The sequence below is a fragment of the Larus michahellis genome, chromosome 2, assembly GCF_964199755.1.
Source record: "Larus michahellis chromosome 2, bLarMic1.1, whole genome shotgun sequence".
Taxonomy (NCBI): domain Eukaryota; kingdom Metazoa; phylum Chordata; class Aves; order Charadriiformes; family Laridae; genus Larus; species Larus michahellis.
In genome coordinates this window covers 131,348,646-131,363,665 of record NC_133897.1, presented here as the reverse complement: position 1 = coordinate 131,363,665, position 15,020 = coordinate 131,348,646, and the positions used below count along the sequence as shown (strand labels likewise).

At 36.5% G+C, this 15,020-nt stretch overlaps 1 protein-coding gene across 6 annotated transcripts in view; it reads left to right on the top strand.

Moving 5' to 3' along the window:
* PDE7A (phosphodiesterase 7A) overlaps positions 1-15,020 on the top strand; it is a 78,103-nt gene that overhangs the window by 52,869 nt on the left and 10,214 nt on the right. For 4 of the 6 annotated variants that reach the window (XM_074577147.1, XM_074577149.1, XM_074577151.1 and 1 more), the window contains 3 exons: positions 9,083-9,234; positions 10,908-10,971; positions 13,279-13,374. In XM_074577147.1, the coding sequence (XP_074433248.1) occupies positions 9,083-9,234; positions 10,908-10,971; positions 13,279-13,374 (312 nt within the window). The remainder of the gene's footprint in view (positions 1-9,082; positions 9,235-10,907; positions 10,972-13,278; positions 13,375-15,020) is intronic. The other 2 variants (XM_074577150.1, XM_074577152.1) reach the window with 1 other exon arrangement.

Below are 15,020 nucleotides of genomic sequence, written 5' to 3'. Positions count from 1 at the left end.
TATGGATTATAAACTCAGTGTTGGCATCTTCATCCCAGAGTTCTGTAATTGGCACATGAATATTCAGTTTCTAAATTGGCTAGAAGCATTCTCAACAGTAGCTTCTTTATAGGAAATTAAATTTTAAAATGGGTGTTGGAAAAATATCTTTATTGCTGTTGCTAGAGATGGTGGTATGGGAGTCATATCTGAGGATTATTAAACGCTGCATTTGACTGATGATCAAACTAAGTTTGTTTGGTGGTAGTTTTCCTTCTATATTATCCATTATCCCAGAAGTTGCATTTTTAGAGCTAATCAAAGGAACTAGCCAGGAGGAATAGTTCAATAAACAGATTTTCATTTCAACAAGACTGCCTCCTGATGAATGGGGAAAGTCAGGACTGTATTCTTCATGTTGGTTGGTAGCTGGTTAACATTGGGACATCAATTAGAAGTTTTTCTGTTACCACGTTCTGATTATGTCTGTGTGGAACTACGGGTATAAAGTCAAGTTAGCAATTAAAACCACCATTTCTGGAGAGGAGAGAGCAGCTACGTAACTCTCTTCCTCAGAAGTAAATTTTCACCTTAAATATAATGGTCTGGTTTTGTTCAGTGGATGTGCATGTTTCACAGTTGCCCAGTAAATTGCATACACTTTACTATTTTATTGAGTTGAATATAGAGCACTGGATCTACTTTTCACTCCTCAGGTAACGAGGAGGCAGTTCGGCAGTTTGCTGTCTGACAACCCAGCACGTGCTGTTTGGTTTTCAGGGAAGTTATTGAAAAAGTGATTGCAGTGGTTATAACCACTCTTGCTCTCTGCTGGTTTACAAATAGACTACAGTTACCATGATTGCTCTTAAATTTTTTCGACATTACTCAAGACATCATAGATAGTAATTCAGTCTGCAGTATTGACAGACTATGTTGATAAAAGTGAGTGCAAAAAAAAAAAAATCTTTGATAGAAGAATTGGTAAGTGACAGTATAAAAATATTCCCTTTTTCAGAAATAGCAAACCAGCAATAAAACGTTTGGTTTTGACAACCTCTTGATAGCAAGAAAACAATGTCTATTGTTTTTTATACGTGTGTGTCTGTGCTTGTATATCTATGACACTTAAGAAACTTTAGTTATGTTTGTGAGGATTTTCTAGTGTGCACAAACAAAAGTATTTATACAGTGCCCCAAACACTCACTGTTTCACCTGGGGAAAAAACCTATAAATCATTGAATGTGCTCGGTGAGGTGTAAGTATGTTATAGTGAGGAAGTGAAGCCAAAATGAATAAAGTGAAGCTAAAGTGGATAATTAAAGTAACAGCAAAAATATTGGGACATGTCTTATGCAGATACAACTTTAACGCTTTCAAACTTCCTTGTTAGGAAAGGGTTGTTGGATACAGTCTGGAAGAACCAGATAAAAACTGAATACTTTAGTTTTTTTTTCTTCTTGCTTTTCCTGTTGTATTTGCACTAGAATAGATAAGATCTTGTCAGAAGGTTTTTAGAACTTTCTCCTGCCCCTCTAGTCTGAGCATGCTTCTACAGGGAGATGGTGATGTTGCCAGCATGTGTTTCTCTATTTTGTGTTTCATAGATAACCGAATATGTCACATCTGTGAATTAAAATATCTTAGAAAGAAAAAAGGGGTTTTTTTGAGTTAATCAGTATGTTTCTGTAAACATTTAGGCATGACTCAATTTTGAATCAAATGGATGCTTGCATACAGTACAGTGCTTCACATAGGAGAGAAAACAACGTGATGGGAACTTAAAACTTCATCAAGACTTCTCCTTAGTATGGGGCCTTTTTAGCAGGAAAGGAAAGAAAGGAAGTGTTTAGGTGACTCTTACAGGTGATGGATGGATCTAATTATCTTTCTTAAAAGTGCAAACACATGAAGAAATTCCAGAGTTTATTGTCGGTGTACAACTTTCAGACTGTTTCCTTGGAAATTGCAGTTCACAGAACATCTTATATGCTACTCTGAGATCTGGTAAAGATGTCAGCATCTACTGATTGCAATGTTAGTTTGAACTTTCTGTTTTTTTGCTCACAAATCATTGGAAAAGGTTTACCTTGCACAGTGAATTTAGACTTTCCTTGGGAGAGAGGCCAAGTCAAAGAAGTGAGAAGAGTTCAAACTGATTGCCTTAAACAATTTGTGAAATCTTTGTGTAACAGCACCTGATCATGCTTTTGACAATACTGTCTGGAGGTTGGTTAAGGGAGATTTCAGGCTAAAAGCTTCCAATTTGAGAATACAGGACAGATTTTTTTTTTTTTTGGCTATCCTGGATGGTTATTTTACCTACAATTTCTTGTTTTTAAGTTTCTGTAAAACAGCATGAGTGCTCTGGTATCTTGCACTGGTACAGCTCAGTGTTTTATTGTTGAGGTAAGTTTGGCCTTAGAAGAAGACACATCCACATTCTAGGTTGGGTTTTTTGTTTGTTTTGTTTTTGTTGTTTTTTTCTTTAGAACCTCTCCAATGTGTTTCTTCCAAGCAGTTTATTTTGAAAGGACGGGTTTTGTGTCTAGTTTGATGGTTTCTTTTTTTTTTTAAATACATTAGGGAATTACCATTTAATTCATACTGAAGTAGTTTTAATCCCTGTGCTTTGAGTGATTTCTCTCAAATTAGCTCCGCTTGGATCAGAAGTGTTTTCTATCTCTTCCAACCTAAATTATTCCACTATTCTGTGGCACTATAGTTTGCTAAGGCAGTATTTCATTCTGTAAGATCCTTCAGGAAAGGAGTTCTCTTTGGTGGTGGTGATGCCTAGCAGTTGTCCTCCATGAGGATCTGTTGGAAATGGCTAGAGTTTTTACTAGAGTTGTGGTACTACTAGAGTTTCTTGAAATCTAACAAATTTTTCTGACTCCAGTCAGTCAGAAGACATTTGCAAAGTTTATTTAACTAATCCTTAACTCACAGCATATTTTCCAGTAATCACTATTATTTGGAAAAAAAAAAGTATGACTGTGTGTATAAATACATACATATATGATACATTAAAAACAAAACAGTCTGGCTTAATTTTTTTCTTTTAAGCAGAAGGGGGAGTATAGTGCCTTACAATGATGCTAAGCAGGGCTTCAGAGAGGTTCCAAGGAAGACAGGAGGTATAATAAGGTAATTTAGACACCTGTAGTTTTTACATGTAACTTCAAAATCCTTGCTAAAATTATATTTTCCAAACAAAATCATAGTTTTATATAAGGCTTAAGTACCGAATCTCTTAAAAGTACTTTAAAATAAATGCAAGTCATGAGCAGAAAACTTTATGAAGAGCTAAATAACAGGAATTACTTTTTTTTTTTAAATGGGCATGAATCTAATATAATGTGTTTCTTAATAGTTCGATGGGAATAGATGTGAAATTAGAATGCTTGTGGGTCCCTCTAGTGGTGTGAAATGCTAGATAATACTTTCAAATTATTCATAAGTAGAAAATTATTTGTATCCTAGAAGGCCTTAGAAATATGGTTATAGTTGGCATATGAAATTGAATATTTCTTTCAAATGTATATATTTACAGGTAGTGGACACTTCCAGATAATTATGTCAGGCTTGGTGATAGTATCTGCCATGTAAAAAGTGATAAATGTGTAGTTTGGTTTAACATGAAAAAATTGTGAAAGATTAATTCCATGAAAAGAAGAGATTTCCTTGAATTTTTTAGGAAAAAACCTCCTCTGGTGGACCTACACACCTCAAACTTCAGGTTTCACGCTCAAATGTGAGAAAGATCCATCCTCTCAAATACATTTATATATTTTTTTAATTTTTTTTTTTAAATTCCTTTTTCTGTTAGTGGCAGGGATACCAGAGATCCTCAGTTAAGCTCTTTCTGTTGGTTATAGCAAAATTCAATTATTTTTATCATGGATAATTTCCTATTTACCTGTTGGACTGTAACAGGGGGAAGAAATGGAGATACAGTTCTTACGCTGGATAAGCCCTGTTTCGTCCAGGACCCCATCAGAAGCTGTGGGTCTTTATCTTTGCATTAAAAGAAAGTTGAAGCATTTTGTTAGGATTTAAGGTTTCTATTAATAAAAACTTAAGCCAAACCATAATTAAGTTTTCATTCCTCCTTTTGTTGTCCGTCCTTACTACATGAAAGATTCAAAAATTCTGATACTAAATATATTGGTATATTATGATTTTGTGATTGTCACTTTTCATTTCCCTACTTATTTTGTATTTTTATTTCAGCAAGAGAAAAATAAATATTTAATATCTCTGTCAAATGTGGTAAAATTATTTTTTTTTTAGACTTTCAAGAAGTACGACACAAGACTGGGAGTGGGAAGAGATTAAAATAAATGTCTTGGAATTTAGATGAAATCTGTTGCATGAAGACAACTTGCATTATTTCATTTTCTTGCTGTGTATGCTTGTCATTAGCAAAAGAACTGATAGTAAATAGAATTACTCCTTTTTTGCCTTTATTTTAGAGAAAGGCATTTTTTATTATACCAGCATCTCGCTTAAGTTGCTTAGAAAAAATAATCATTTTAATTAAAAAAATGAAGTAAAAAATACTTTGGGTGATGTTCTAACTTCAAGTAGGGCATGAAGAGTTGAGAAGGGAAGAACAATGTCATAGGTGAGCTGCTGCTGTCTAAGACCTACAGTTTCAGTCTTCTGGTTCCTTGCATTGAAGACACTTCTGAGTGAATGCTGTAGTTTGCTTCCTAACGTGCCCAACAGCCTGACGTTGCTTTCGTTCCATTTCGGTTCTCAAGACTGTAAATGTCATATACATTTACTTATTTTCTCATTCTAATTTGTCCTTAAGCTGTCCTTATCTCTTAAGAGCAAATGGTCACTGTTGGATATTAGAAAGGCATTTAGCACGCGTTTTGAAATGAAATGAAGGACGTTTTGGCTTGAAGGAGGGATGTTTGTGCAGCATGCTTTTTCTTGAGCAAATGTAACGCACTCTTCACCTTCTTCTTTCCATTACAGATACATTATTGAACCTTGCTTTGCTAGGGTCTCAGAAATTAGCATCTCGTTTCGTGACTCACGATAGAAGAGAGTAGGCTGGCATTCTCCTATTAATCACGCATATAAAGGGAATGAGTTTTCTGCTTGTGCCAGGAGGGAAATACCAAGTTGCCATTGCACAACTGTATTGTTCAGTTTACCAGTCCTTCCCATTAACTTGTCTTTGGTGATCTGCCAGAACACAAGGTGGTTGATTTTTGCATCCTTCATAATAATTTATCAGTGAGGAAAAGGAAACTGCAAGCATGGATGCTATCAGTGTCCCTGCAGCTTAAGAACCTAGCTGTTCTTCCCCACCCCCGAAAGCTAGCTATTTTCTTTTTCAGCCTCCCCTTTAAACTAATTACCTGTCAAACCTCCACATCTGACTCACCTATTCTGAATTGTCCCATAGCAAATGTTTAGCTGTTGAAGAGAGAGTACTTTGGATTGGTGTAGTCTCCCTGAATTACGTGTTCTGGAACTGCAGAGGGCTAGGAGGGCCCAAAGTCTCTTTTCTCGTTTGGAAGTTATTCTAATCATTGCAGATCTAAATGATAGGACGTGTGGTCAAGCTGTTACTACCTAACTTGGGCTATGTATGTGGAATAAATAGTAGTTCAAAGGCCAGGGCAAAGCCCTGTGCCTGGGGAGGAACAACCCCAGGCACCAGCACAGGCTGGCTTGGCTGAGAAGGATCTGCAGGTCCTGGTGGACACCAGGTTGACCATGAACCGAGCCATGTGCCCTTGTGGCAAAGGCGGCTAACAGTATTCTGGACAACTGGTATCTTAGGCTGCATTATAGGAGTGTTGCCGGGAGGTGGAGGGAGGTGATCCCTCCCTCCCTTTGTTCTGTGCTGGTGAGGTCACACATGGAGTGCTGTGTCCAGGTCTGGGCTCCGCAGTACGCAAGAGAGATGTACATGCTGAAGCGTGTAACAAAAGGTCAGGAAGATGATTAAGGTGCTGGTGAGGAAAGGCTGAGAGACCCGGGACTGTCCAGCCTGGAGAAGGCTCAGGGGGATCTCATCAATGTATATAAATACCTGAAGGGAGGGTGCAAAATGGGCAGAGCCAGGCTCTTTTATGTGGTGCACAGTGACAGGACCAGAGGCAATGGGCACAAACTGAAACACGGGAGGTTCCCTCTGAACATCGGGAAACACTTTTCTACTGTAAGGGTGACCAAGCACTGGTCACCAAGTGCTGGTACAGTCAACAAGGAAGGTTCTGGAGTCTCCATCCTTGGAGATACTCTAAAGCTGTCTGGACATGGTCCTGGGCAAGCATGGTCTAGATGGCTCTGCTTGAGCAGAGGGGTTGGACCAGATGCCCTCTAGAGGTCCTTTCCCACCTCAGCTGTTCTGATTCTGTAATAGCAGGATTGTTGCCAGGAAAGCTGGAATGAAGTAGGCTTTGTTGTTAGTTTGAATTGCATCAGCTGGAGCAGTGCTCTTTTCTTTTTCTTTTTTTTTTTTTTTTTTATTTTTTTTAATAAGGGGGAGGAAAAACAGAATGGATGTGTAAGAGTAGTGGTTTACAAACTATACAAACTGATGATAATTTAGAGAGTTAAAAATTTTTTTTAGGATGAATGTCTCAGTAGCACATTGCAGAGAGTAACGACTGTTCAGCTTCACGGAAACCTGAGTAATTGATTTGCCTCTGTGCACATGCCATCATCAGAAAAAATACTGAAGCAAAAACACGTGCAGCCCCCTCCCAATGTCTTATGACCACAAATACAGGTTGAACACAGCCTATACTGTCAAAGTACCACATTTCTGTGTTCTGTTGTGCACTTTGCTGGCAAAGCTGCTGTTTTGCTTGTATTACCTACATCATACTGTTCTGTTAGAGATGAGCAGGTGGCAGCTGTGACAGTGAGACCTATTTGTAGCGTGACAACAAAATTAGGTTTTTGTTAACTATAGATCTGTAAAAGAGTACTTATGATCAAGAAAACTATCTGTACTTCCAGAAGAGTGCTGATTTCTCCTACTTAAATATTTTGTTTTACTGAGATTTAGTGAAGTTCTTTGATTTTGTATGTGCCTTTGTGGACATTTTAGATCATTTTATGACCTAAATATACCCATTTTATCTTATTTTATTTCAAACCTAATGACTTCTGTTCTGAAATTTGGATTTTAAGGGACTGGGTCAAGATTGAGGGGGGAAAAACTTCTTATCCAAAACCTACGCTCCGTTAACAGGAGCGGCTGTATTGCTCCTTGCGTCTTTCTTCTGCAGGCGGGCAGTGCTCACGCTGTAACCTCGCGTTAACAAATGTTGGTAGAAATACTGATAGAGTAATGCGGCATGACAGAACCTATTTATTTGCCTGCTGTACATGTGAATGTTGCATTATAAGCAACCTTTATCATACGTAGTACACCTCCTTACCTAACTGGGATATATAGAGAGAGACTTTATAAATATATATACATATGTACCAGTGTCTCCAGAGGAAGTGCACTTGGCCTTAATTAGAATAACATGAAGAAAGATATTTCATATGAGGTTGTCTGTGTTAGCCCTTTGAAACTGATGGGATCTTCACTATCTTGATGAAGTGTTTCAGGCATGTCTGAAAGAATATGCCAGTTTTGTCAGTGTAATCTCTGTTAGCGCAGGCCGTTGATGTAAAATGCTGCTGCATTTGATCAGGTATTGTATGTTGCTGCAACTGGCAGTTCTGTTCAGAGGTGTTTTATTAGTGTAGGTTGGAAATTAATATATTAATGAGTTAACTTAGAACAGAAAGCACGTTGGAACTTCTACAGGGAGAATAATTTATACGGATAAAGATTTATCTTGTGTAGAATTAAACTGCTTTCACTAGAAATCATTGAGGCTTTTAATTGAGGTTGTTAATAAGGCCACACCTTCCCCTCTACAATATTTTAGACTGACTTTAAGAACGATGATTGTAACTGCTTACTTCACCAATTTTTAATATGCTTTGTTCTTGGAAGGGCAAGAGGTCTATACTGCAAAATTGGGCTCATGTTAGTTTTGAGGGTCTGCGTTTTTGGAAAAGAGCATGTTTACATTGACTTACTTAATACCTTTTTTCTTTTTTCTTTTTTTTTATAAGTAATTTCAGGCAGTAATTTTCGGCAGAATTACTTTTCATAAGTAATTTCGGGCAGAATGAAGTCAAAATTATTGACTGACTGTTGGTTATGTAAAACTGCTGTTAGGGATACAGCTGAAAAGAAAGTAAAGGCTACATTTGACCTGAAATATTTCAGAATTAAAATACCTGGCCCGTTGCAAAGAAACTGTAGCTATGTGTAGTTTGATCTTCAGGTTTCTAAAACACTTCAGGCATATCAAGTGCAATTGAACATAAGCTAGCATCAGTCATTTGAATAGCTAAACCAGTTAACCTAATAAGAGTAGAGCAAAATATTTGGATTAATCTTTGAAAGCAGGCTACAACACTTTTCTGTAGTGTTTTCACCGTAGTGGGAAAGGGAATTACACATACTGTGAAAGGAAGTGGGGTACTTGTTTTGGCAAGGGAGAGGTTCTGTGCATAATTATCTGCAAAAGCACCAAAATCACTTGAGTGTGTTTAAAACTTCTCCAGTAAAGTTAGAAGAATTTCTGAGCTTTAAAATCTCTGTAAAACTTATGTCTGTGTGCTCAAAACCTACTTGTAAATCCTGTATCAACACACAATTACTGACATTCTCATGCTGGTGTATGTATCTTATCTGAATTGCTAGGCACACAGACTGGATGTGTATACATGAGAGCAGTTTTCCAAAAAGAACTTGTCTGGAATACTGTGTGTGTTTTTACACAATTTCCATAGTATTTCTGTCCTTTCAGTAAAAGAGTTCCTTAACAAGATAATGTTTTAAATATTTGTTTTTCTTTACAGGATGCTTACATAGAAAACTTTTTCTAAGCCATGGCTGTGTACTTTCTATTAATAAAAATCTCTGTGGCTGAAACATTTGATACACCAATAAAAAAAAATTGAAATGCCTTTGTTGTGCCGAAGTTCCCTGTATGGTCTCTTTTTTTTTTTGTAAAGGTTTATTAGAGAGAGTATTTATTTTCTTGTTTTTTGTAGCAAATTCTGAAATCGAGGTGTCTGTGTCTGCAAGAAATGTGAGAAGGTTGCTTAGTTTCCAGCGATACCTGAGATCTTCCCGTTTTTTCCGTGGTATCACTGTTCCAAATTCGTCAAACATTTTAGATGATGATTATAATGGACAAGCAAAGGTTGGTTGCTTGATTTTTATTTTTTTAAAAATGTTTGCTAGTATATAACTGTATCTTATGTTAAGAGATAGCGCATCCAAATACAAATTTTAAGCATGTATTTTTTTTATATACATGTGTGTTTGTGTGTATATATGTCTATATCTTAATAAAACCCAGCCAAAATTACCTGGTTTCTAACAAACTCCTTTACCTCTTGCAACTTTACCAAGATGATTTGTAGAGCGTATATGGCTAGCAGTTTTTTTTAATAACTAGTGAATGGAGGATGCAGTGTAATAACTGAAGAAAAAGTGAGGAAAGAAAAAAATGTAACTCTAGTTAAGAAATGTAATGGAACAATTTGGAGAACTGTTACACACACAACCCACCCAAACCCCCTTTCCTTTTTAGTCTAACCTCATTACTGAACATCTGGAAGGGTGACTACTTCTGAAAACTCAATAAAAGGCATAAATGGATTTATCAGAAGATTATTATGCCAAACTAACTTTTTCTTTGGTAGGCGATTCTTCCAGAAAAGAAAAGTGTGATGCCTCTAATAAACCCACGCCGCAGTAAAGCGTACCGGGGAGATGGGCAGTACTGAAAGAACAGTTAGTTGGATGAAGGGCTAGTGAACTGGGGACAGTGGATGGATAGAGCTGGAGGGGAATGAGCAGGCAAAGTTTACAGGTTATTGAAGATCTCACAGGCTGTGTCTTAATGATTGTGTGTAAAGTTTCTTGTTCGTAACCTTGACGCAGAAAAGGAGTATGCTGATAATGCAATGTATCCTTGTGGCACTTAATCGGGCTACAGTGTGGGAAGAACCTGATAACCTGGAGGATGGATTTTAAAAAAATTCTACATTTAATTAAACAGCAGAAAGATCATCTTAATGCTGTTTGTTTTTTTTCTGGTATCTGAGTTTTAGTGGCTAGTGGAGAAAAGCTAGAACGTAGTAGTAATTGGGTCGTGAAACAGCTCTACCAGCCTAATGAGAATAGGAGAAGGCAAGTATCTGTTGTAAAACGTGCTGGGCAGGTGTTTCTGATAGAGGTAGGGGAGGCAAGGACTGCGACTGCTCAACTCTGGTGAGGCCTTGAGTGCTGTTTGCTGTTCTTGTTCATCCGTGTTCCTGGGAGAAGAGTGCATGTGGAGCAGCTGTGAGGAAGTGCTGGTTCAGTGAGGTGGAAAGTCAGAAGCCAGTTTCTTAAGAAATTAAAAGCTTGGCTCATATGTCTAGTAAAGCATCTAGATGTTATTTCTCTTGTATAAGTAACAAGGGAAAGAGAAACTGAGGTGATGGACTACACGTAGATTAACTACGAGTTTATTGCAAAAATTAAAAGGGGAAGAAGTCTGAACACTGAGTTATTCTTTCATACTCTTTCTGGTTTTAACCTAATTGTTTTAAATTTTATTTTTTTTGAGAAATTGACTAAAGGATGAAGGGAAAATCTCAAGCCAGTACTGTCAAGACATTTCTTGTATTTCAGTTTTTCAATTTGTAACAAGTATTTTAAAGTTTTCCAGCTATCAGACAAATTTAATCATTATTTTAATACTATTTTTTGTATATAGAAACCCTAAGACTTGCATCAGTCTCTGAAATCTTAAAAATTCTTCTGGGCTATGGGAAGATAGGCATATACTGAGGAAAAAGTGACAGTTTTTGTGTTTTCTTTCAGTGTATGCTGGAGAAGGTTGGAAATTGGAATTTTGATATTTTTCTTTTTGATAGACTGACAAATGGTGAGTTTACTGTTGCTATTTCATTTATGTTTTATCTCTTAGCATAACTATTGCTCTTACGTTGTGGTATGTGATTGCTTTTTCACTAAAAAGCACAAATTTCATCAAGTAGTACTTTTTCCTTTAATAGTCTTAGTAATCTAAGTCCTAGTTTGCCTGTCCAATCTGTTAAAATGCCGTCACTGTCAGTACTGATAACAATCATTGATTTGTAGAAGAGGCCCTTCTTGTACTTTGTAGCTTGCTGTTCTCTCTTTTAGTGTAAGTAGTAATTTGTTATACATTAACAAATAATTTTGCAAATTTAGTCCTTTTTTAAAATTGTGTTATTTTATATGGTTGTGTCCAAAAGGTCAGTTACGTTGAACAAGTATTTTTCTGATAAATTCAATGTTAGGTAGAACAGTTCCATTACTTTACAGTACTGTAAGAAGGTTGTATGAACACATTATAATTATATCTAGCAGAATACCTAGAGAATTAGGAGTTGAGCAGACAGAAGCTGCTGTACGTGTAGCTTGCACAAAATAAAACAAGAAAAGACTATGGTTAGTTTTGTGCACTCATTACAAAGAGCAGTAGGAACTAAAGAAGTAGTTGCTTTCAAAAAAATAAATAAAGCATTGGTTAGGTTATGGACACAGAGTTAGAGAAGAGATGTGTAAACGTGCTGGAAAGGAGGAGGGAGGGCTGCTGCAGTGGATAGAGTGAAGTTTTGTATTGCAATGGACGCGGAGTTTTGAATGGAATGGAAGAAGGAGATGAGCGAGTCCAGCACCAGGGCAACATTTGTGCCAACGCGGGAAGCGAATGGAGGGCAGTTCTTGCAGGGTTTTCATCAGTCGAATGGAGTTGGTAGCAGAGATGCAGTCAGAGTGTTTAAGTTGGCAGAAGGAAAGAGAAATGAAGTTCAGAAAGGAAAATATGGTGCCAAAAGATAATTTTCTCTCCTGTTCTGTTGAAGAGATGCTTGACTTAATCTAGTATAAAAGTAGTGTTCTCACAGTTTGATTGGTACAGAAAATGGATATAAAAAAAATGAAAAGAGCAAGGATTTTTACAAATAGAATATTTATACAGATAATGATAAACTTTAGACTAGATAACTGAATGAGGAAAAGCTACGTGTGCAAGTTAACCTGTTTGTAGGCATAGCTTATCTCAGATTCGCTTATCAGATGCAAGTAATCTGAAATCATGCTTTTTATATGTGGCCTTCACTACCTTTTAAATATACTTTTTTCAAATACATTTTTAGATACTACCAGTACAGCTTCTGTTGTGGAACCTTCCTATACCATCCTTTTTTGTATCCTAGTTTAGTCATTTGAGGAGACAGTCTTGTTCTTGAAAGTTTGTAAGGGGAGAATGCTGCATATAAAACTCTTCTTGATAAGCTGCCCTGGGCGAGCCTGGAAGAAATAAACTACTCAGTAAATATTGTTTGAAGAATTGTGTATATTGTTGTAAGGAAGTGGCGTGCACATGCAAATACATTAAGCTTAGTAATAAGCTAGATTTAGTAGACGTTATTTTCCTATTGTACTTCAGTTTCTGGCTGTGCTAGGTTCTTTAATTCCTGCTAAATGAAGATTGTCAGTGTACTGAAACTGAGTTATCTGCCACTACATATTGTTTGCAGAGTACTTAATGGGCAGGCTATTTTAAGTAAACATTTGCAGGCTATTTATTTCTCCGTCTCTTGTTTTACTGCTGCAAGTGATTATGATATATAGCTATGAGTAGGTGAAGTATATTGTAAACTTGTAATAGTATACATTTCCTAGAGAAACTTAAAACTTTTTCTTTGAGTTCTGGGTGACATAAGGAGTAGCTTAGCAAAATACATGATGAAAATGAGAGATAGCACATGTACAATGTACGGTAATTGATGGTGTTGGTTAGCTTTTTTCTATGCCTGATTCTTTTTCTCTTTGGCTTTAAGCTGTATGTCTGTTTATAAATATCATGATGCAACATACCGCAATGTTGAATACCATTGTAACGGATTTGCACATTGAAACCTGTTGCTTTTTTAATGTTGGGTAACATTTTCCTCCTATGAGTTCACAGTGGACAATTGGTGAATGCATTGTAATTATGCAAAAACACTGGTTTTGCATTACTAGAGGAGATAGCTAATGGAATCTTGTCATGCAGTAAGATTTAAATATTTATCATAAATTGATGTAGAGAAATTTGCTTGTGTAATTTTTGTGACCAATTTGTTTGAAATAATACATTTCTTATGAAAGAGTCACTGATTTAATGGCTTCCAATGAATTAGTATTTTCATCTTATTTTTAGGAAACAGTCTAGTCAGCTTAACCTTGCATCTGTTTAATCTTCATGGACTAATTGAACACTTCCAGTTAGATACGATGAAACTTCGTAGATTTTTGGGTAAATACAGCTTTTTATTATGATGAATATTGCTGTTTATCCGCATTTTTATACCTTAAATGAAGTGCTGGTTACAGTTTAGCAATAAGGTTTGAAAAGTACTGATACAATCCAGATTGTGCAGTAATTTAAATTATATTGATTGAGACAGTCTCTCTAAAATTTCTGTGAGAATGGAAATCTCCATGTTAAGTCCAAGCAAGTATTAACAAGTTCAGTAGTTTCATAGCAAATGCTGTATTGTATTTATTAAATCTAGATAATCAGGAATATATGTGACATTGTGTGACACTTTTATTGCAAAAGGCTAGACAGCTCCGTTCATTGTTTTGATTTTCAGTTCTGTTTAAATCTTAATTTACGGAGTTCATGACACAGTTTCCTAACTGTATTGGATATGCCACCTTGGCCATAGTAAATGGTGCCAGTTTGATGCTATCTCTTACTTCTCAAACTCTGCTACAAATAAGCACTGTACTGTGGGTATACTTTCTCCATAGTGCGCAAGACAATTTTACTTGAATGTTTGGGTCTGTGGCACTGGAATGCTTCAATGGAAAGAGTTGTAAATATGATGTAGAGTATTCAAACCAAGTGGTGCTTTCACTTAACAGCTGAAAGAGCTGTCTTTCGGCATCCCTGTGCCATAGGACGCTGGTGTGAGACTTCCTTTGGTTCTTCTGTGACAGGATTATTTAATTTTGTGGAGTGGGATGCTGCTTTTTTTTTTTTTTTTTTTACCGAGCAGGAGAAACAAGTTTCAGGTCCCTTTTAGCAGGCTTTCAGAGTTTCAGAGAAGAGAATTTTGAGGTTACAAAGCTTGTAATTTAACAGGGGAGAAATCATATTTGAAAGGCTTTTCTCCCCTTTCAAGTAAGGGAATGATTTCGTTTTCATCATTTAGTTCTCTTTCAGCTTTAAAAATTTTCAGTTTTCTTGCATTTCATGTTGTTTTAAAGTGGACTCAATTCCTTCCAGTTTCAAAAAGGTAGATCATCTGACCTTGAGGACGGATATATTGGAATGTGAAGAAAATGATTATAGAATTCTGGTCTTGGGCTACTCAGGTTGTAACTGAGTGTGTTTTGTCTTTCGCATCTTACTTCCTGGTTAGTATAAAGACCAGTTAGGCATGACCAGATTAGTGAAATGGTTACTAAAAGATAACAATAGTGTTAACTCCATATGACTACTCAAAACCAGATGTCCCTAAAATGAGATTAGACTTGGAAGAAGGCAAAATTTTATCCTAGCTTTGAAATTCACTGCCTTTCCATTTTCATTAATGCCTTCTCCTTAATAGTAGTAAGAAAAACACTTTAGATCTGTCCTAGCCCATCTGTCCAATCAAGGAACCTTTCTTCCAAGTACAGTTTCTTAGCATGGACCCAATTCATTCCTTTCCTTTGCTACCTGTTATTTGCTAGTCCGAAGTAATCTGAAGGTCTAATTCCAGAAGACTAGGACAGCTCAAGTGGTCCATAGTGCCACGCAAAATTCACTTTAGTTGAGAATTTGATAACTTACTGGAATCTTCTTAAGAAAAGAAATTATTTTAGTCCTCAGTAGGATCTCAAAACTTTATTTTTGTGTGTGTAGATATACATCTCACATATATGTGTGTGAATGTATATATATGTTTTTTT